Source organism: Scyliorhinus canicula, chromosome 20 (genome assembly GCF_902713615.1).
Source record: "Scyliorhinus canicula chromosome 20, sScyCan1.1, whole genome shotgun sequence".
Taxonomy (NCBI): Eukaryota; Metazoa; Chordata; class Chondrichthyes; order Carcharhiniformes; family Scyliorhinidae; genus Scyliorhinus; species Scyliorhinus canicula.
Genome location: NC_052165.1, coordinates 57045806 through 57068624, shown reverse-complemented (window position 1 = coordinate 57068624; position 22819 = coordinate 57045806). Strand labels below are relative to the sequence as shown.

General features: G+C 42.1%; 1 protein-coding gene across 3 annotated transcripts in view; it reads right to left on the bottom strand.

Annotated features, from left to right (window-relative positions):
- atxn10 (ataxin 10) overlaps nt 1–22819 on the bottom strand; it is a 281641-nt gene that overhangs the window by 182448 nt on the left and 76374 nt on the right. For all 3 annotated transcript variants that reach the window (XM_038780461.1, XM_038780462.1, XM_038780460.1), the window contains exons 6-8: nt 22317–22397; nt 13772–13943; nt 10150–10258 (exon numbers count right to left, since the gene is read on the bottom strand). In XM_038780461.1, coding sequence (XP_038636389.1) covers nt 10150–10258; nt 13772–13943; nt 22317–22397 — 362 coding nt within the window. The remainder of the gene's footprint in view (nt 1–10149; nt 10259–13771; nt 13944–22316; nt 22398–22819) is intronic.

The window sequence follows — 22819 nt, the reverse complement described above, 5'->3', positions numbered from 1 at the left end:
TTTCAAAATTGTATGAAATTTCTACATACTGCACTGTCATCTACCCTGTTTGCCCAATTATTGGTCCCAAGTCTTTCACAATGCTTTTCCCAATTTGCAATACCTACCAGTTTGTTAACATCGGGAAATTTTGGCATTGATCATTCAACTCCTAAATCGAGATTATGGTCTGATTTTTAAAAAGTATATTTCCTGTTAGGTGTTACATTTTACTCTAAATAGGCAGCATGGTAGTACAGTGGTTAGTACTGTTGCTTCACAATTCCAGGATCCCAGGTTTGATTCCTGGCTTGGGTCACCGTCTGTGCGGAATCTGCACGTTCTCCCTGTGTCTGCGTGGGTTTCCTTCGGGTGCTCCGGTTTCCCCCCACAAGACCGAAACACGTGCTGTTAGGTGAATTGGATATTGTGAATTCTCTCAGTGTATCCGAACAGACACCGGAATGTAGCGACTAAGAGATTTTCACAGTAACTTCATTGCAGTGTTAATGTAAGCCTACTTGTGACACTAATAAGGATTATTATATTTAAAAAGAAATTCAAGTTTCATCTAATCTCCCCATTTACCCATATAACCCAATTCACTCCTTTTTGTCCCTAACCACAATACATTTACTCCTTCCATCTCCTGTTTAATATTATTGCTTACCATGGTTCTTTTTGCCAATTTTTTCTTCCATTTTACAGGCAAGGTGTTTTAAATGATGTTTAAAAACATCAACTATAAATTACATACAAACAAGTATCCGGGTCCTCAACTTTTCCTTTATTACATTGAGTCAACTGTTTCTCAACTATTTATTTACTGTTAGATCACTTACTTGAGTATTTCATCACTTAGGCAATGTCATGTAGTGCTTCCTTCCTTGTTAGATCAGCAAGAAAATAATCCTGAATAAAATGCAAAAAATCTTTCCACCCTTCGCACAAACATTTTGCTTAATTTCCCAGGAAAGTTGAGGCAAGTGGAATTCTTCTAGTGTTTTTGCTGATTTTCAACCCACAAGTAATTTCACGAGAACAGATTATCTGGTCGTCATCCCATTACTATTTATGGGAGTTTGTTGAGTGCAAATAAAATTGGCTGCTGCATTTCTTATGCTACAACTTTAACTGCACTTTACTTACTGTACTGGGCTTTGGAACCTACTGAGGTAATGAAAGGGGCTATTTAAATGCAAGTTAAGTTGTTCCTTTGCTATTCCCCAAATATTTTTGGACATTAAAATCTTAAACAGCCATGATTTAAGACCAAAAGGCATAGGACCAGAACTCGGCCACACGGCCTTCCCTATGACCTGTTGATCTTGCTTGCTAGCTTTTTATGATTTAATAATAACCTTTATTAGTGTCACAAGTAGGTTTACATTAACATTACAATAGAGTTATTATGAAAAGCCCCTAGTCGCCACACTAAGGCGCCTGTTTGGGTACTCGGAGGGAGAATTCAGAATGTCCAATTCACCTAATAAGCACGTCTTTCAGGACTTGAAAGGAAACCGGAGCACCCTGAGGAAACCTATGCAGATGCGGGGAGAAAGTACAGACTCCGCACTGACAGTGACCAGAGTCCCTCGTGCTGTGAAGCAGCAGTGCTAACCACTGTTGCCGTGCCGCCCGATTGAGAAAAATACCTCTGTACTGCAACTTTCTGCAGTCTTTTTCACTTAAATAATACTCAGCTCCTTCATTCTTCCGACCAAAGTGCGTAACTTCACATTTCCCTGCATTATATTCCATCTGCCAAGTTTATGCTAGTCTACGCCCAATGTACCTGCCATCAAAAGTCATCCCTTAATCTCTTTACCACAATTATATCACCTATAACATGATACCAGTGATACTTCAGCTTTATTCAAAGGGATTCTGTTTGGGCGACTTCTACATAAATTGGTATGCTCCAATGCTGTGACAGTGACTGGGATTTTGCAGCCAGCTGAACAAGCGGAGTTCACCATTCATTGTGATTGCTCTTGTATAGACAGTTCCGTTGGCTTTTACACTGTGATTTATAATTATCAGGTAGTCAAAGCAGTGTAGCACCTTCTACAGAGAATCTGGACCAGTATGAACACACATCTTCAACCAGATTGAGCAACACTTCCTGCAGTAATACTTATTGCAGTACAAAGTGTGAACAGATGGGATATGCAAATGTGTGACATAGATGATGATGTACCACAGACATCAGTCAGGCACATGTTTGACTCTCTCTCTCCATATATAGAGAGATTGAAGTCCTGTCTAGGAGCAACATGCCGATTCTGCAATCTGTTTAGATATCGTACAAGTGTTAAGCAGATACAAGAGTATGTCTACTGTATGTCTGAGAATCAAGTCCAACGCTAAGAGTGCAAGATAGAAGGGCCATCCCAGAACATGGGGTAGCAGTGGAGACATTAAAGTTTTGACAACACGGGTGTTACCAAAGCAACCACAGAGAGAAGAAAACGTTGATGGAAGCTCGTAGAAAAGGAGACAGCACACTGGAGAGATAATGATGCCTGTGCTTGGTGAGCTATTCCTGCCCTTTTGACTGCCTGAGGGCCCACAGAGGGGCCACCAGTGGGAGTTATGGAAATAACATTTTCTCCCAAAGCGAGCATCATCAGCCCCTTGCAAAAAGATCAAAAGTTTCAAGTCAATTCCTTTTTTAATGGCTAGGTTGACTAGCAAATTATGTTCGCCTAAGAAATGGAGCATAGTAGTCAATGTCATCTTTGAGTCTATTCTTAAAAATGTTGACACTTATTTTAGTCTAAACAAAACTTCGTAAATGAACAAACATACTTTAACCAGCAGTGGCAATGGCATGGGGAATAAGTTTAATTATTTTGAACAAACTACATTGCACAGATAGTTCCTACAGATGTGGGGCGCTTTAAGACAAGGGAATCCATGATCACATAGTCGTGTGCGTCCGGGTTGAAAAACTCTCCTATTTTCTGCAGATCAAAGATGATCTTACTTCGGATCAAGCAGTCCAGTATACGAGCAGGCCGAGCTTACAGAATTCAACTGAGCTATATTTCGGTGCGACTCCGAGCTTCCACATAACTCTGTAGGCCCACGGGCAGCAGCACCCCACATAAGCCCACCTAACCAAGCAAGAGGGTGGGAAAATCCATGCAGCCAGCCATTTTGAGATGCTTGTGTTGTGGCGCAAAAAAACAGTACCGACACCAAGACTGCCCAGCAGGAAGTGCGAAATGCTTCCACTATGGCAAAATTGAACATTTCAAGCGTTTCTGCAAATCCAATTATTTTAATCAAAATTGAAAACCAGAAAGTATTTATGAAATATATCCCAATGATGAAGTGGAAATTCAAGAAAACAATGACATTCCAAAGTTCCAAGGTAAAGTGGATAGTCTTAGTCCAGGCTATCGGTCAGTTACATTGTCACAAGGACAAAAAACTGTAATTATCCAAAACTTTAATAGCTAAACATGGACAAATTGAACTGTTTAAAGAAGACCTGACTAAAACAAACTAAGAGAAAAGACACGGATTAAAAATGGCTGCCATGAGTCATCTGATTGTTGATATTGTAAAGTTGACCACTTTTCTGGGAAGTTAATATATGAATTACACCGCAGACATGTTGCACAGACGTTTACACCTGTGAAGTGTTGGTGTACTTCAAACAGAGAATCCTTAAAAGGAAGGCATGAAAGATGCAAAGTGCTGGACTTTAATCAGATACTCATCAGACATTCATGACCCCTGTGCAGGATGAATTCACCCCCATTTCCTGCTGATTTTGCTCTTGAAATATGTCACATTTTTTTATTTGGTATACAACAATGAAATTAAGACATCCTAATCAAATTCCCTTCTAGGGAAAAGAGCGAGGTTTTACAAATCTGTTCTGCCAAGCAGAATCAGAGAGAAAAAAAGCAGGAGGAGAAAGAAAAATGACAGTCATCCAAAACACTGCTGGAACAGAGCAGGAAAGATCTCTCTCTCTGGAAGCTAAAGGGGTGTCTTCAACAGAGTGCAGACCTGAACAATGACAACCCCAGAATTCTACAAGAAATGACCCAACTTAAAACTGCCACAATGTTTAACAATCTACACCTCAAAGACAAGCAAAGGACTTAACCGTATATTGTTAACTTCTGTTGGACTTCAACTTTCTTATTTCTCAGATGTGAGGACGCACACAAGTGTGTCACAACATCTTTATTCGTTTTCCTCGGGTTTAGTAACTAATATACTTGGGTCTTTCTTTCACTCAACAAAACCTGGTTTGACTGGGTCTTTAGCAACAAATAAATACATTTGGATTGGAAAAGGCATTTATGGCAAAATACATTTTTTGTTTATTTTTGCTGTGATCAACCCTTCTCACCCGGTTGTAACAGTCCAAATTGAAGGTTTTGATAACACTTTTAAAATTGATGCTGTTGTTGCTGTTGGCATACGGGATGACTTTGACTGGATTCAGCCAACAACCCATCATCCAGCAGACATTGAATGACATGGTCCATGTGGCAAAGATCTCTTAATCAAAGGCAGGATTATTGCTCTTAGCGACAAGGAGCATCAGATCAGTGATTCTCTGTGATCTTCATAAATAACTTACATCCTCGTTAAGTAGCGATGTTGGCATACTTCTAGGAATCCTAGACAAAAAGACGATGTCCATCATTTGAGTGACTGACTCACCGTCATGAAAAACAGAAAATACTGGACAATTTGACAAAGATGATTCTTTGTCATGCAATAATTTTCAATCTTTTATTTAGAAGCAATGGAAACTCAGCCTTCAGAAGTTGAGGAAGTTTATATAATCATCAGTAAATTTCTTCCTTTCACAGAGATACGATCCATTGTGGGACACTGGGTGGAGCAAAGCTATGGAGATCTCAGTTTTCCATGAAGACAGACCAGGGGTGGAAGATACAGAAGGGTAGCAGGCCACAGCCACCTGCTGGCCTGAATGGTTCTTCCTAGAAAGTGATGAAGAAGAATCCTTTACAATATTGAGTTACCGCATGGAGGCTGAGGTCCTAGAGGATGATTCGTCTTTCCTGTTGTTGGATGCATTATATGACATCTCTGTTGACGTTTGAGAGGAGTTGGTTGTGTTTTTAGTGGATGAGCAGCATTCAAATTTTAGTTTCCCTGACCTTACCAATCTTTGCCCAACCTATCTCTTGTGATTCATGAAGAGTCTTCCACAGAGAATGCGTTGCCCAAGACAAATAGGATTACACTGCTGAAGAGCCGGTACCTTCCAGGGGTGAAAGTCAAGTGACACCCATACCTCTGGCAAAAAAAGTCTTCTTCTTTCTCGAGCTGCAAGTCAGCACAGAAGCTGCAACAAAATCTTCAGCAATCTTGCCCTCAAATTAATTGTCTCGGAAATTTATCTCATTACCCGAAGATGACACAGTCTTGTCTCCCTCTCCTCAGCAATTCTTCCCATTGCCCATATTGTGGCATCCTCATGCAGAGAGAGGTAAGGCTCTCTTACCACTATCTGCAGAAAGTAGATGGTCCTCCTGAAATATCTTTGGTAAATTGTTCCTTCTTTTCCTGACAATCTAACAGGAATTTGGTCATTTTTTCCCCCTTTGTTGTCTAAGATAATAAAATCTTGGATCTTCAATGCCTTTTCAGTCATCGATACAACAGTGAATGATACTGCTAAGAGGGTTGAGTTAAGAAAACCAATGACTTTGCTTGCGCCTGACCCCAACAGAGGAAAATGCAGAATACTTAGCCCCAAATGCACGTCCCCATGAAACTACGGGTGAGTGACACCTGCTGTGACTGTTGTATCTCTAGTTGTGAGGATTCTCTGCTCCTCTAAGTGCATCCTCAGGCTGGAGGGTAACCAGTTTTTAAATTCCTCTCAATACCAACTCATGCAACTCCACATATGAGCATGGCATCATAAGGGGCCTTACCCATTGAGTCAAATGCAATTTCCCTCAACTGTCTGTGAGGGGTCGTGAGCATTCCAGAATTGCTGGCAATACACTGCCTTTGAATTGCAAATATCCTGATGTTTTAGCTGTTCTGCTACTTTCTCAAAAGTTGGAAAAAATGACATCACATAATTCTCTTTGAAGTTAGGAATGAATCTAGCATACTGGAGTGGCTCAGGGAATGGTTTGGGGTTAGAAGGTTAGGGGGTACTCCTTTAACTCAAGCAATAAAAGAGGGATACAGAAAAGAATGATTTACAGGGCAAAGACTACAGAGAAAGTATAATTGTCACATGTGGGTCCAGAGCCCAATGGGGTATTCCTTCATTGAGGTCCACAGCTTGAAAACCAAAGCTGTATAATTCACTTTTCCAGTAGTTAACTTCATATGATGAGGTAGGCATGCACAAAAGAATCAGACTTGTAAACGATGGTACAGATATTCCAGTAGAAACGGTGTAAATGAGGGCCAGGTATTCAATCTGGGCTGATCGTCTTCTATGCTGAAATGAAATGAAAATCGCTTATTGTCACGAGTAGGCTTCAAATGAAGTTACTGTGAAAAGCCCCTAGTCACCACATTCCGGCACCTGTTCAGGGAGGCTGGCACGGGAAATTGAACCGTGCTGCTGGCCTGCCTTGGTCTGCTTTAAAAGCCAGCGATTTAGCCCAATGTGCTAAACCAACCCCTGCTGGTTTGGTGCTGCTGGTTAGATGGAAAATGGCAGATTGTGCTTGCAGTCCAGCAAGGCAACATAACTGGTTCCACCAGCAAGGAGGTTCATCACATGCCTCTCACATCTATACAGTGTTTTTGACAAAGGATGACTTGAGGGGAAGACTCGCGGGCGGCTCTGCCTAACCAACCTGCTTATAAAATGCAGATGGCTTTTGGAGAGTCCTCTTCGAATTTAGTCTCTGCAGCCCACAGTGGCTATTAGTGCCTCTTTAGAGATAACAAGATGCAAGTTTCTGTGCTTCTGCCACGGTAACTTATTTTATTCGAGGGTCAACAGACAGATATGAATTTAGCCAGTTGAAAAGTTCTTTGCCCTATTTTTAAAACTTAGAAACAGCCATGTGGATATCTAAATATATTTTATAAAAATGTACAGTATCCTCACAAAGCTCCACTCCTCGAGTCTAAGATAGAAGGACCATTCCAGAATACTTTTTTTTTAATATAAACATTTTATTGAGGTATTTATGGTTTTATAACAATAACAGAAGAAACAGTGTACATACAAATATAAACATAGTGCAAAAACCATTTTCCTCTCTCACAGGTCCCACCTTTTCTAACACCCTACTCTAAACTGAACTAAACCCACCCTCCCCCTCTCTTTTCTGCTCACAGTTAATTTTCCCCAAAGAAGTTGACGAACAGCTGCCACCTCCGGACGAACCCTAGCATTGACCCTCTCAGGGCGAACTTGATTTTCTCCAAACAGAGAAAGCCAGCCATGTCAGTTAACCAGGTCTCCGGCTTTGGGGGCTTTGAGTCCCTCCTAGCTAATAATATCCGTCTCCGGGCTACCAGGGAGGTAAAGGCTAGAACGTCTGCCTCTTTCTCCTCCTGGATTCCCAGGTCTTCCGACACTCCAAAAATCGCCACCTCTGGACTCGGTGCCAGCGTTGTCTTCAACATCTTGGACATGACATCCGCAAACCCCTGCCAGAATCCCCTAAGCTTCGGGCATGCCCAGAACATATGGACATGGTTCGCTGGTCCTCCCGCACACCTTGCGCACCTACCTTCTACCCCAAAGAACTTGTTCATCTGAGCCACTGTCATGTGAGCCCGGTGAACGACCTTAAACTGTATCAGGCTGAGCCTGGCACATGATGTCGACGCATTGACTCTGCTCAACACGTCCGCCCAGAGACCATCCTCTATCTCTCCTCATAACTCCTCTTATTCCAGAATACTTACTGTGACACACAGACTCTAAACCAGAAAGTGCAAGTTAAAATATTTAATTCTGTATGAAATCTGGTAGAGAAAACAAGGTACACAGAGGGTAAGTAAGTTGTGATTAAGAGACACAAGAGAAAGTTTGTAAAATTAATATGAAACAATAATTAAATTTGGAAGGAAGAAAACACTCCACTTTTAAAAACAAATTTTGAGCATGACAGGGGCATTAGTAAAGATTTACCACACCAGTAAAACAACACTTAAATGGACAAGCGCTAATATTTGTTGGTGAGTTTAGTATCTATTCGACAAATGTCATGAATTCACGACCTTCGTATGTTGTAATACTAGGTTTCTCATTGAGATACCAGTTTAGCAAAACTTGTGGAGTCGTAGTGAAAACTGGTCAGCAACTTCCTGATTTTTGTGTTTTACTGTGAAGGCATGGCTGCCAAAAGTTACTTCTTAACAATGATTATAGTTGCATAGTTACATCTACTGCAGAATCTGAATTATCGTTCCTAATTTGTCTTTCAATTAAAAACGTAGAAAATAGGACCCTTTCAGTCTGCTCCGTTATTCTGCATGATCATGGCTGATCTTCTGTCTCAACGTCATACCCCAGCGCTCTCCCCACACCCTTTAAGAGTCCAGAAATCTATCTATTTCCTTTTTAAGTATATTCAGTGATTGAGCCCTACAGCCTTTTATGGTAGAGAATTCCACAATTTACCATTCAGAGTGAAGGGATTTCTCCTTATCTCAGTCCTAAATGGCCAACCCTGTATCCTGAGACTGAGCCCCCTTGTTCTAGACCCTCCAGCCAAAGGAAATAATATCCCCAAATCTAGTCTGCCGAGCCTTGTCAGAATGTTTTACATTTCAATTAGATCCCCTCTCGTTCTTCTAAATTCCATTGAATACTGGCCCAGTTGACAGAATCCCTCTCAATACGACAATCCTGCCATCCCAGGAATGAGTTTGGTGAAGATTCATTGCATTCCCTCCAAGTCAAGTATCAGGAGACCAAAACTGCACACAGTACTCCAGGTGTGGTCACACCAAGGTCCTGTACAGCTGTAGGAAGATATCTTTGCTCCTGTGCTGAAGTCTTCTCGCAATGAAGGTCAACATACAATTTGCCTTCGTAACTGCTTGCAGCAGCTACATGCTTGCTTTCAGTGACTGGTGTACAAGGACACCCAGGTCCCTATGTACGTCAACATTTTCCAATCTATCATTGTTTACGTGAAACTCTGCCATTCTGTTTCTCTGTCCAAAGTGGTAGCTTCACATTCATCCACTTTATTCTGCATCTGGGATGTATTTTCTCATTTGTTCAACTGGTCTTAATTACCTCGAAGCCTCTAAATATGTTCTTCACCATCCCACTAAGTTTTGTTTCATCAACAAACTTGAAAATATTATTTTTGATTCCCTCATTCAAATCATTGATATATGTTGTGAATCACTGTGGGACCCCACTCGAAACTGCCTTCCAGTTACAAAAAGTCCCATTTATTCCTACTCTGTGTTTCATGTCTGCTAACCAATTCTTTCCTTAATCCATCTGAATGCTTAAAAACTGAAATACTTCATCATCAATTTCAACCTAGCTGGTGTCAAAATTCAATTTCTGCTATTATGCCATTACGTTTCAATTTTAAACAATGTTTCTAGTTGCTGATTTATTTTTAGTAGCCTGGGTTATCTGAACGCTAAAACTGGGCCAACATTGGCAGTCTAGGTAATGCTGAATTTGTAGTTACACCAAAGAAATAAACATTACTGCAATTGTTTGGCACTTCAAGAAACATGGAGAGCAGGTTACATTGTTTTGTAATGCCCTCTGCTAGCCTTTTGCCCTTTTCATGTTTTCAGGTTGTTGGATTGGTACGATAATCAGTATGAAACCAAGCACACTTTTTTAGAATTCATATTGCAAATGTTTCCTTTGCTTGGGTACATGCCATTTGGGCTATTCATTCAATATCTGCACAGCTGTAATTGAAATGACTTATAGGCTTGAACCCAGATAAAATTACAACAGATATTTTGCAATGCTCACCCTAATGCATTATATGCCACAGTACTTTGCTCTTGTGCTTTATCGATTGGAATGCAGCCACCATTAAACCCACGTTTTATTTTTTAAAATCATCAATTCAATAATGGCTAAAGGGATGATTAAATTAACATTTTTTTCTTCTTTTGTTGAGAACTTTACTCATTTCATCACTGATCAGAACCTTTCCTGTAATTGTACAATGCATTTCTTTCTTTTGCACTTACCGACAGCAGTCTTTACCAGACCAGGTGAGTTCTGCAAATAACTGAACTTTTCATGGTTTGAGGTTGTTTCGCAAAGAATATCAAGGAGCCTGATCACAATGAGGGCTTCCTATGCAAAAGAAAAATCAAACGGATGAATTACTTGTTGGAACACCTAAAAATAATCCACAGAAAATAAGCAGGCCATAAGTTAATAAACACAAATAACAAACACACATCATTTTAGAATTAAATAAGTACCCTATGATATTAATTAGAAATTGTTTTTAGAAATACAACTTTCAAAATAATTTTACAGCAAAACCACTTTTTAAATGCAAATTGAATCCAAATATCCCCAAGTGATGCATTGACTATGTCTACACCCAATTTCAATTAGTGATGAATGGTTTAAGGTAATTTCCATTCAAAAATAAAAAGAACGTAAGCGACCAGTTCTGTTTCCTTAAGATTGAATTGAAGTACATTGCGGTGACGGCAGGCAGGAAAAATAAATAAATAAAAATAATTCCCTTACCAATTGGGCTTAAACAATTCCTGTCTTCGTGGAGAGAGTATCCAATTGCATTATTTTATATTTTGTGACGAGACAGTGACCATGAACACTGGCAACTCAAGTTCCCTCACAACCACATATAGTCCCAGAATATCTGGAAACAATTTCAGTCAGATTTGTATGTGTTTTATGCATTTCCTTGTTGGAGTTATCAGCGTTAAGAAAACAAGCAGGCTACAAAAGACTTTCCAATTCTCTGTTGCCCAGGGAAAACAAATAGTGCCATCCAGAGCAGAACAGGAAGCAGACTTGGAACACTACTGGAACTAAATAGTGTCAGATATGAAGTAATATAGGAATTAAATTGAAGGCCCTGGTTTAAGCTCATTCAGATTACCATCTTCCACAGGGCAGATCTGAACCACCAGGTTTCAAATAGCTGGGCATTTCTCAAAGGTAGCTGTTTGGAGTAGACTAGTGAAGTGGGGGGAGGACTGCCTAAATCTACTTCTTTTGTCATCATGAAAAAAAAACTCTCTGGGGTAGGAAGCTTCTGAGAAAACTGAGAAACTGTTTTCCCCTAAACCAAAGGTACATCAGGACTCCTAATCTATTCTTCAGTCTCAAAAATAATACAAAAAAATTCTCAATGTTACTGATAGGCAGAAAACTGATACTGGTGGTGCAGAAAATTTAATTCTGTTGCAAATAACTCAAACGTCCAAAGCATTTAAAGCATGGATCTGGAATGATAGGTAATAATAATGTGGCAATTTGTGCGGTGTGAGGGTGGTGCAAAAGATTGTGGAACAACAGGGCGGAACGTGAATAACAGGAACGAGTGGGATGCATTTTAAGTCTCCAAACAACATGAAGATAAATATCTGAGTAACAAGAGGTCAGCTAACCTTTAAGGTTTAATTTGGGCAAAAATATTTAAATTCAGTTCTCAATAGAATAATTTGTTGCGCAGAGAGGTTTCGGTTTTGCTATTTCAAACAAATGTGTATCTGTATCATTACATTATGGTAGATGCGTGGTTATGGTACTGGACCTGGGACCTGTTTTAAAAATGTGTGGGCTTCACTGGCTAGGCTATGTATTACCCATCCTGAACAACATTTAAGAGCCAAGCACACTGCTGTGGGTCTGGAGTGACATGTAGGCCAGACCAGGTTGAGGATGACAGATTTCCTTACCTAAAGGACATTAGTGAACCAGATGGGTTTTTACAACTTGCTGGAAAATCGCAGCAAGTCTGGCAGCATCTGTAGGGAGAGAAAAGAGCTAACGCTTTGCGGCCAGGTGACCCTTTTTACAATGGTTTCATGGTCACCTTTAAACTTTTAATTCAAATTTCACCACCTGCCATGGAGGTATTCGCAGCGCCGGCCCTAGGGTTGCTGGCGCCCCGGGCAAGCTGAACTTCGATGCCCTGGGGGGGCGGGGCCGAGGGGGGGGGCGCCAAGGGGGGCGGGGGGCGAGGGGGGGGCGGGGCCGAGGGGGGGGGCCGAGGGGGGGGCCCGAGGGGTGGCGGCCCGAGGGAGGGGGCGGGGGGGCGGACCGAGGGAGGGGCGGTGGGGGGGCGGACCGAGGGAGGGGCGGGGGGGGCGGACCGAGGGGGGGGCGGACCGAGGGAGGGGTGGGGGGGGCGGACCGAGGGAGGGGCGGGGGGGGGCGGACCGATGGAGGGGCGGGGGGGATGGACCGAGGGAGGGGCGGGGGGGGCGGACCGAGGGAGGGGCGGGGGGCGGACCGAGGGGGGGGCGGGGGGGGGGCGGACCGAGGGGGGGCGGGGGGGTGGACCGAGGGAGGGGCGGGGGGGCGGACCGAGGGAGGGGGGGGTAGACCGAGGGAGGGGCGGGGAGGGACGGACCGAGGAAGGGGCGGACCGAGGGAGGGGGGGGCGGACCGAGGGAGGGGGGGGGCGGACCGAGGGGGGGCGGACCGAGGGAGGGGCGGGGGGGGCAGACCGAGGGAGGGGCGGGGGGGGGGCAGACCGAGGGAGGGGCGGGGCGGACCGAGGGGGTAGCGGGGGGGGGGCGGACCGAGGGAGGGGCGGGAGGGGGGGGGCGGACCGAGGGGGTGGGGGCGGACCGAGGGGGGGGGCGGACCGAGGGAGGGGCGGGGGGGGGCGGACCGAGGGAGCGGCGGGGGGGGGGGGGGGCGGACCTAGGGAGGGACGGGGGGGGCGGACCGAGGGAGGGGCGGGGGGGGGCGGACCGAGGGGGGAGCGGACCGAGAGGGCGGAGGACCGAGGGGGGCCGCCCTGGGGGAGGGCGGCCACCGCGCATGCGCTGGTTGGCACCGGCCCAACTGCGCATGCGCTGGTTGGCACCAGCCCAACTGCGCATGCGCGGGACCCGAGTCTCTGGCGCCCCCTAGCACATGGCGCCCTGGGCGACTGCCCAAGTTGCCGGTGTCTTGAGCCGGCCCTGGGTATTCGAACCATTTTTCCCCAGAGCATGACTCTGAGTCTCTGGATTACTCGTCCAGCGACATTATCACTGCCCCACTGCCTCCCCTGAAGGTTATGAATTCAAGTTCCACCTTGGCAAGTAATTTAGGTGCCACCACCTTAAAATAACCTTAAAATTGTTATTGTGTTGCAGAAACCCTACTTCTGGGAAGAGAATCTGTGACACCCCTACCCAATCTGGTCCACATGTGACTCCATTCCCAACTTTGCAGTTGAATCTTAATGCCTTCAGGGCAACTCAGGTTGTGCAATAAATACTGCCTTGCATGTGTCACTCACATCCTAAGAACAAATATTTTTTTAAATCCCTGTAACAAAATCTAACAGAGTTGTTCAATACTTGTTTGTAAAGAACACTCGTGTTCATACTTGGCAATAAACAATAATAATCATTATTAACTATGACTAAATGTTAAGTTCATCACAGCAATTGATTCCACAAATTCTTGAAATACACCTAAAGAAAATTACTTGTTCAAATCATTGGCAAACAAAACCACTCATCCCCCTTCCCACTCCAAATCCCCCAAGCTGTGAGTGAAATAGTCAATTCTTTCAAGTCCTACACACAATGTATTCAACATCATGAGATTAAAGCTTTCTTTTTCAGCTTGATTGGGTGAAAGCAGGACAATTCCTCACCCTACCTCATCCTTTTCATCAGTAGCAGAGGTGAATTTCAACACTGCCATGCATTTCTCCATGAAACAGCCTGCCAGAAATTGCATCATCCTCACAGGAGCAGTCAACTCATCACTGCTAGTTGGAGATTCCAGTATCTCACTCAACTTTGCAGATATCAGATCCAACACAATAATCCTGCAACAAAGATTATAGGTATGAAAACTATAACTCACATTACAGAAAGGTCACAATGCAAAATTATCCTGCAAAATATCAATCATATAGTAAGGTTGATGAAATATGTGATATCATGATCAATAAAATAATATGTCAGCATATTCTGGTGTGCAGCGCCCAATATGGATTAACTTTAGTGGGATTTATGTACACCAATTTTAAAATGTCCTTTTACGTGGTCGCGTTTCACTTAAAAAATTATCTTGCTTCTGCCATGACCCATAAAAGCAATCCCTTTTAAAAATTTGTATTTTTCCATATTTGCCACTTCAGATTCCCACTGCTCCATTGGCCCAAGCAGAAGGAGGCAGAACTTGATTCAGCTGACAGCTAAGGCGTGCTTTCCCCTCAAAGCTGGCACAGACTGGTCAAAGAATGCAACCACTTCTGAGATCAAGGAGCACGGTGAAAAACATTCAAAAATGTTTTACTTGAATAGAGAAATCAAACAATGTTTTCATCAAGGAAAATGTTTTCACTCTACTGTGGCATTCTATATTTTTTTTTATGTGAAGGGTATCATTTCAGATTGGACAAACAAGTTGGTCTGACCTCTTTCTCCTCTGCTTGTTAAGACTTTGGCATCTCTTCTGGTTTCTGAGAGCTTCTATTTTGGGGTGCAGTCTCCACAGACCCCAAAGAAAATGACCAGAGCAGGTTCCAAGGAAAGGCCTCAACAAAAATCCTTTCACTTTTGAGCAGACACCCAAGACTTGAATTTCTGGCACACAGATACCTTAAACATGCCCCTGGTGGCACAGGCACTATTAAGTTCTCTCCAAATGGGATCGCGATTTGACAGGGTGAATACCTGTGTTAGACGTTTAGCTGCTGTTGTATAAAGAGTCAAAAGTTCTGCTCCTTTTCACCAACACCTTTATTTCACTTTAACAGACTCTGCACAAAACTCGAACATCACATCACCTGAAACAAAGATCATCTGAAGCCCCTTTACATATCAGTGTCAATTATTGGACACTTAACATAAATGAGACAACTAATTGGAATGTCTCTTAAACCATTACTTCACAGTCTCCGCTTCCTTGCAGAAAACAAAATTAGGTGAAAACAAAATTACAAGAAACTCAAAAACACACTCGCAATTTCCCTTCTTTTTTTGTTCTTTTTTTTGGAAGAAAAAAAAGTCACAGAAATAGGCGCCCTTCATTAACAATATCCAAATGTTTCTGTGAGCCAACCCCTCTTTTTGTAAAATAATCTGACAATTGTAGCTACTGTCGACCCATTTAATTTTTGCTATTTCCCCTCTGTCCAACATCTGCTTCAAATTTGCGATGTCGATCCTTAACCTTTTTTCATCGACACTTTTTGTAGAGTGCACATTTTCCCACAGGGACTTATTGTCAATGTGACATTCAATAGGTATATTACCCAAATCCCCTAATCCCCAAATTTCTGTCAATATCTGAGATATATAAAAGGCTATATCCACCACTTCTACAAGGCTTAACGTCTCAGCAGCCAAAGTGCTTTTGACCACTCTCCTTATTATCTTTGTTTCCCACACAAGAGTACAACATTTACCATTGTTCCTCAAAAGGAAAATTATAAAACTTCCTGTGCTTGAAACCCCATCACATAAATTTGCATAGGCGCATCACTATAAACTATGAGTTTCAAGTGCCTAAGGACACCTAAAACCGGAAACCTCAAAACACACTCCTGCATTTTTCAGTTTGACCAACGCTTTATTTGCTCTTATTATGTCTTCCACTTTGGGATCATTCATTTTTGTACTCAACTCTAAGACATCAAAACTCACGTCCGGTCTAGTCTGTCTACCTAACCAATTCAGTTGCCCAATTAAACTTTGCAGTTGCTCTTTTTCCATCTTTGAAACCATTGCATCTTTTTGCGAAACCCAGCCACGGCTAATTGCTAATGGGCTGATGCTTTCCAAATAAGATTGCTGACGTAAAGTTGTCCCTAACTTTGTCTGTCCGATTTCCAGTCTAATATATTTAAATGCACCGGAAGCCTGACTTCCAACCATAAATTCTTTCCTCAAAGCAGAGGTTACAATAGCTTCGAAAACACTAGTCCCACCCCACAAAAAATCGTCGACATGCAGCATAAAGGTGCCAGAAAGATTTCCTTTATAGTGCCAGTAAAACAATGCCGGATCTGCTTTTAACTGGCAACAGTTTAACTTTAACAAAACTGACCTTACCGAAAATACCAGACTCTAGACGCACCATTTAATCCATATACACATTTGTTCAACTTCCAGAGTATCTCTTCTGTGTCAGCTGCCTCTTTAGGAGGACAGAGAAAAATGTCTCGCTGGAGCTGATGCAAGAAGGCAGCTTTTATATCTATAGATTTGCATTCCCATGCTTTTGTGGCTAATAGAGCCAAGAAGATCTTTAAAATAACCTTTCCTGCCATAGGTGAAACTACCCGTAAATCCTGATCTTCTAAGTTTTCTTCAAATCCCCTTGCCACAAGCCTGGCCTTTGCCTTATAAGTTCCATCCGGAAGAACCATTTCCATGCAAGTCCATCTGTGGGATAGAGCTCTTTGCCCCATATCTGGTACCGCCGTGTATACCCCAAATTTACTCCAACTATGCAGTTCTTGCTGTTTGGCAGTTTTGTTTTATAAATTTAGTGTACCCAATTATTTTTGCCAATTAAGGGGCAATTTAGCGTGGCCAATCCACCTATCCGGCACATCTTTGGGCTGTGGGGGTGAAACCCACGCAAACACGGGGAAAATGTGCAAACTCCACACGGACAGTGACCCAGGGCCAGGATTCGAACCCGGGTCCTCAGCGCCGTAGGCAGCAATGCTAATCATTGTGCCACCGTGCTGCCCGACTGTTTGGCACCTTTGATAACTTTTTCATCTAATTTATTGGAAGCCACCAAAATCTCAGGTGAATGTTGGCTTCTACTCCTATTAGTACTCGTAGTCTTACTTATGTTCCGAGACCTTGATAAACTACGTCCCCTCTCCCGCCTGGTATCGCGCTCTGTATTGCTACTACTGGATCTTTCCCTTCTGCTGTGGGATGTCCTTTCAATAGTTCTCGACCTTTTCCTGTGGACCTGTTCACTATCCGATGTACTATCTGAACTGGCACTGCGTTTCTGTGCCCTCCATTTTGAACTTTGTGTTCCCAATCCATTGTCTTGACTCCTTCCCCTGAATGCTGTGCATTCAACCAATATATATGCTTTCCAGTGGCCTTCCCTGCTCTACTAATAACAGCTGCATCCTTCCATTGACCGGACCCTTCAGGCAAGTATGTCACTTTTATACCAACTTTTGGCCGTTGTCCTTCTGGAAAAATGGCCTGTTCGAATTCATCAGAAGTGTTGTGTTCCTCCACAGAAACCCTGTCTATATCAGTTAACTGGTCCTCATAGTTCTGTAACATATGCGTACCAGTTCCTCGTCATGTTTGTCTGCTCGGTCTAAATTTGAAAATCTGTACCCATTATCCTTGATGAATGCACCTTAACAGTTTGATTGCCATGTTGCAAAATAATTGTTTTGTCATCTATGCCGATCATCTTCCCTGGGCCTTTCCATTCATTAAAATTATCTCTCTTATAGTATACTATGTCTCCTTGCTGAAAAACGATATTTGATGGCCGTACATTATGCCTTATAGCTCTGCGAATTCTTTCAGAGACTTCTGTTCCCAAAAACGCTTTTCTACTGCTCTAAGAACATAAGAACTAGGAGCAGGAGTAGGCCATCTGGCCCCTCGAGCCTGCTCCACCATTCAATGAGATCATGGCTGATCTTTTGTGGACTCAGCTCCACTTTCCGGCCCGAACACCATAACCCTTAATCCATTTATTCTTCAAAAAACTATCTATTTCTATCTTAAAAACATTTAATGAAGGAGCCTCAACTGCTTCTCTGGACAACGAATTCCATAGATTCACAACCCTTTGGGTGAAGAAGTTCCTCCTAAATTCAGTCCTAAATCTACTTCCCCTTATTTTGAGGCTATGCCCCCTAGTTCTGCTTTCACCCGCCAGTGGAAACAGCCTGCCCTCATCTGTCCTATCTATTCCCTTCATAATTTTATGTTTCTATAAGATCCCCCCCTCATCCTTCTAAATTCCAACGAGTACAGTCCCAGTCTACTGAATCTCTCCTCGTCATCTAACACCTTCAGCTCTGGGATTAACCGAGTGAATCTCCTCTGCACACCTTCCAGCGCCAGTACGTCCTTTCTCAGGTAAGGAGACCAAAACTGAACACAATACTCCAGGTGTGGCCTCACTAACATCTTATACAATTGCAGCATAACCTCCCTAGTCTTAAACTCCATCCCTTTAGCAATGAAGGACAAAATTCCTTTTGCCTTCTTAATCACCTGTTGCACCTGTAAACCAACTTTTTGCAACTCATGCACTAGCACACCCAGGTCTCTCTGCACAGCAGCATATTTTAATATTTTATCATTTAAATAATAATCTCTTTTGCTGTTATTCCTACCAAAATGGATAACCTCACATTTGTCAACATTGCCAGACCCTAGCCCATTCACTTAACCTATCCAAATCCCTCTGCAGACTTCCAGTATTCTCTGTACTTTTTGCTTTACCACTCATCTTAGTGTTGTCTGCAAACTTGAACATATTGCGATTGGTCCCCAACTCCAAATCATCTATGTAATGCATTTAAATGCTCAGCAAAGGCAGAGTTAATTGTAGTCCCTTCCCAAGCTGGAGGGTGGTCATCCAAAATGGACGGAATTTTAGGAATTCTACCAAACACTAATTGATAGGGACTATAGCCCCCAATCATCTGCAATGAATTCTTTGCATGCACTGCCCATGCTAAAGCTGAATTTAGCCTGCAATTCGGTCGATCTGCCATACCTTGCCGGAGCATGTCATCGATTACAGTATGGTTTCTTTCACAGACACCATTACTAAATGGGCTTTCCGCAGCCGTATTCATAACTGTGATATTCACGTTTTCACACATATCCCTAAACACATCATTAGCAAATTCTACCCCATTGTACGTAAGGAATTTTGCCGATGGGCCCATTCCTGTCCCTATCCATTTTTCCACAATTTGATCCAGAATTACTCTCGTTTCTTTTCTTCGTACAATCGTTGATTGACTAAATCTGGTTGCTAAATCTACAAAATGCAAAATAAGTATATTATTGGCTTTATCCCAGATCTTAAGGTCCATGGCCACAATGTCGTTAAAATCCCTGGCCAAAGGTAGGGTTACTATTTGTCGTGCTGGTGTCCTTCTGTACTTCCTACAAACTTCACAGCGATCACTAACCTGTTCTATCAGTTTAGTATAGTCTTCATCCCTTACCCCTGCATCCTTTAATAAATTTTTCAGCCTCCTAGGAGACGGATGCGCAAATTGCCTATGCAGTTTAACTACAACAAGCTTTTTATCAGCTGAAGTCCCATTTTCAACTGCCATTAACACATCCTTAACAACTGTACTTGAAATATTATTTGTCAGTAATGGAATACAATAGTGTCCTAACTTTGTAAATTGTAAGTCCACCGTCTTTCCAAAAACTGTTGCCGTATCCAGTTCCATATCCAATTTCATGTGTGCTTTCTTCATCGATGGTCTGCTCAGAAGCAAAGGTATCTCACTTGTTACAACATCCGTGCTAATGAAATGATTCACTCCAGCAATATTGCAAGGAATCACCACTCTTCTCAGTGACTTCAGAGTATTATCATCCCCAAACCTGAAACTTGTAGAACTTTCAAATTCCTTAACCTTGTTACGATTTTCAGCATTCAAGGAGTCCAGGTAATGTTTTAACCAGTCAATTCCACACACAGTAGATGTGTACCCACTGTCCAATACAGCACAATTGAAGGATTCTGCAACCAACACCCTCATTACCGACGTAAAACTGCTTGTTAATAGGACAATGCCTTTTTTCTGGTCACTATCTTTTTCCTCTTCTGACTCTTCTGTGTCACGTGTCGCTTCAAACACTATTATAATGTGTTGGACAGTTGAAAGCATAATGGTAGTGAGTCACATCGAAAACATCAATTTATCATTCCCCGTGCCTTTCTGGGCATCTTCCTATTGTAGGTTCTAACTGGGTTTCTGTCTTCATAATTTCCGGGTCACGATCTCCTTCTATAGTCTTGGAACCTGTTCGTAGCCATACGATTTAGCCATCCTGTTAGTAGTGTATCTTCCATATTCTGCTTTATTGCAGGCTGACCTATTTGGGTCATCAGGGCGATCGGAATTGAATGTTTCCCCAGAATTTTTTTTAAGTTTCTGTCATCTGATCGAATAAGGTATCCTTATCCGCAAACTGAACGGCTGTCAAAATCAGGAGCCTATCCATGTTGCTCACTCTAGCACAGTCAAGTAATTTAAAGGTCAACACACACTGTGGAAATTCCAGGTTGTGTTTCTGCAGCCTTTTATATAGTCTGCCAAATTCCATTATATATTCTTCAATGGAGAAATCCTCTATTTTCCGGAACCTATCAAAATTCGACCATGCTTCATATGCACTTAACAAGTCATCCCTCTTATAAATCTTATCCATATAACGCAATAGAGTCCGCAGACCTTCTTCTGAGTCTAACTCTTCCAATTCCAGCTCAGATTAGGGTTTGCTCTGAATTTTACTGTCATAGGTAGAGAAAGAGCAAATGCCATACCTTGTTTTCTCTTTCCCTTAGTCCACATAACTACTGCACTTCTCCATTTGTCGTACGATCCCCTTTCAGAAAATAAGGGGGGATAGTCATATCCGGCCATCTTTATCCTAGGTTCATATATCTTTGTTTTTTTTCTCTCACTCACTCCTCGGTTTGGTCTGGAAAAGTAGCATCTTTCAACCCTTCACATTTGCACATCAACCATCCTCTGCTACCATTTGTTAGACGCTTAGCTGATGTTGTATAAAGAGTCAAAAGTTCTGCTCCTTTTCACCAACACTTTTATTTCACTTTAACAGACTCTGCACAAAACTCTAACATCCCATCACATGACACAAAGGCCACCTGAAGCCCCTTTACATAATCAGTGTCAATTATTGGACACCAAACATAAATGAGACAACTAATTGGAATGTCTCTTAACCCATTACTTAACAACCTGTGTCCATTATTGAATGTGCGGAAATTCAAATTCTTGAAGTATTGTAAATCACTATTTACTTCTGAATAGTTTAATTGTCAATAATTATTGTTCAAGGGGAAAAACTCCAAGTTTATATGGAAAGACAACAAAAAGAAAATATAGCATTTCTGTGCTCAAATGATGCCTAGGTAACGATGGGCAAGTTGCCCAATTTGGGTAATCGGCCCATTTGCAACGGAGGTAGGAAATTATAGCCTCCAAGATCAACCAAACTCAAGCATTAAGTACCCCCTAGGGCACTAAATTACCTCTAACCGGGATACTTTGAAAAGAGCACTTTTTCAGTAAGCTGAGAAAAGCATCCAGACTAAAGAATTAGAGCTATTTTTAAAAAGTAGAATGAAATAGCAGTAATATATGGAATGATCAGGACTTGAATTTGTATGGCTAAAGACTTGATGATTAGCAATCCAAACAAAATGCTGCATAAACTTAACAGGTCTGGCAGCATCTGTGGAGAAAGAAACAGAATTACCGTTTTAAGTGGTTATAACTCTTCTGAGTTAAAGGGAGGGAGAAATGTGATGGATTTTGTACTGAATAAGAGGGGGTGGTGCAGATGGAGAAAAATAGGTCAGTGACAGATGAGACCTAGAAGATATTGCACAAAGATGTTTATGACAATAGACAAAGGAAGTGTTAATGGTAGTGTGAAAGAATATACAAGATGCTGATAATGGCATAAAGGTAAGACAGCAGAATATGTTAATAGGAAAACAAAGACCGGTGCTCAGTGAAACAAAACTGAGGAACAAGTGGCAGGTGGCTTTGTGGCAAGTTGGGACAAACAAAACAAATTGGATTTTAAAAATGGTCAAGATGGAGGAGAAAGTTCACAGTCTAAAGTTGTTGAACTCAATGTTGAGTCCTTAAGGCTGTAATGTGCCTAATTCGAAGATGATGTCTTGTTCCTCCAGTTTGCGTTGGGCACCACTTGAACATTGCAGCAGGTCAAGGAGAGCCATGTGGACATGAGAGCAAGATGGTGAGTTAAAATAACCAGTGACAGGAAGTTTGGGGTCACGCTCATGGACAGAGCGAACCAGTCTGTGTTTACTCTCCCCAATGTTGAGGAGGCTGCATTGGGAACAGTGAATAAATAGATCAAATTGAAGGAGAAGAATTTTATTTCAGATTTCCAGCATCCGCAGTATTTTGCTTTTATCCAAACTTTTAACCTACCTTTCTTGATTGTTAAGTTCAGTGTATATTGCAGCCACTAACTCTGGACATTTGAGAAACTGGTCTGTTACAATCAGGAACCTGAAAAAGAGAGCATTAAACTCCAGTTAAGTTGTACAATTTTAATATGTCAGGATGGCATTCGTCAAAAATAGCCCTCAAAGTCCTCCGAGAAAGTACACCATCACAATTAAATTTAACATACTTCAGGTCATTTGCAACAAAATATTGGTTCACATAATGCACACTTTTGAAACAAATACAATTTAATGGAAACCAAGTAAAATATTTATTCACATGTATTATATGTATCACTGACATTTTGAATGTCCATAATATTTAAATATCTCTGGCTCACACTCAGTGTTTCCTCTAGTTTCCCTTAACTGTGCGCAAGCCGGTGTTCGTTGCACTTAACATTCCACACTGCTTAGAAGAAATGATGCACACCATTCAGATAATTACTAGAGAAGTATAGAAGCTAAAACTTTCTTAATTTCAAA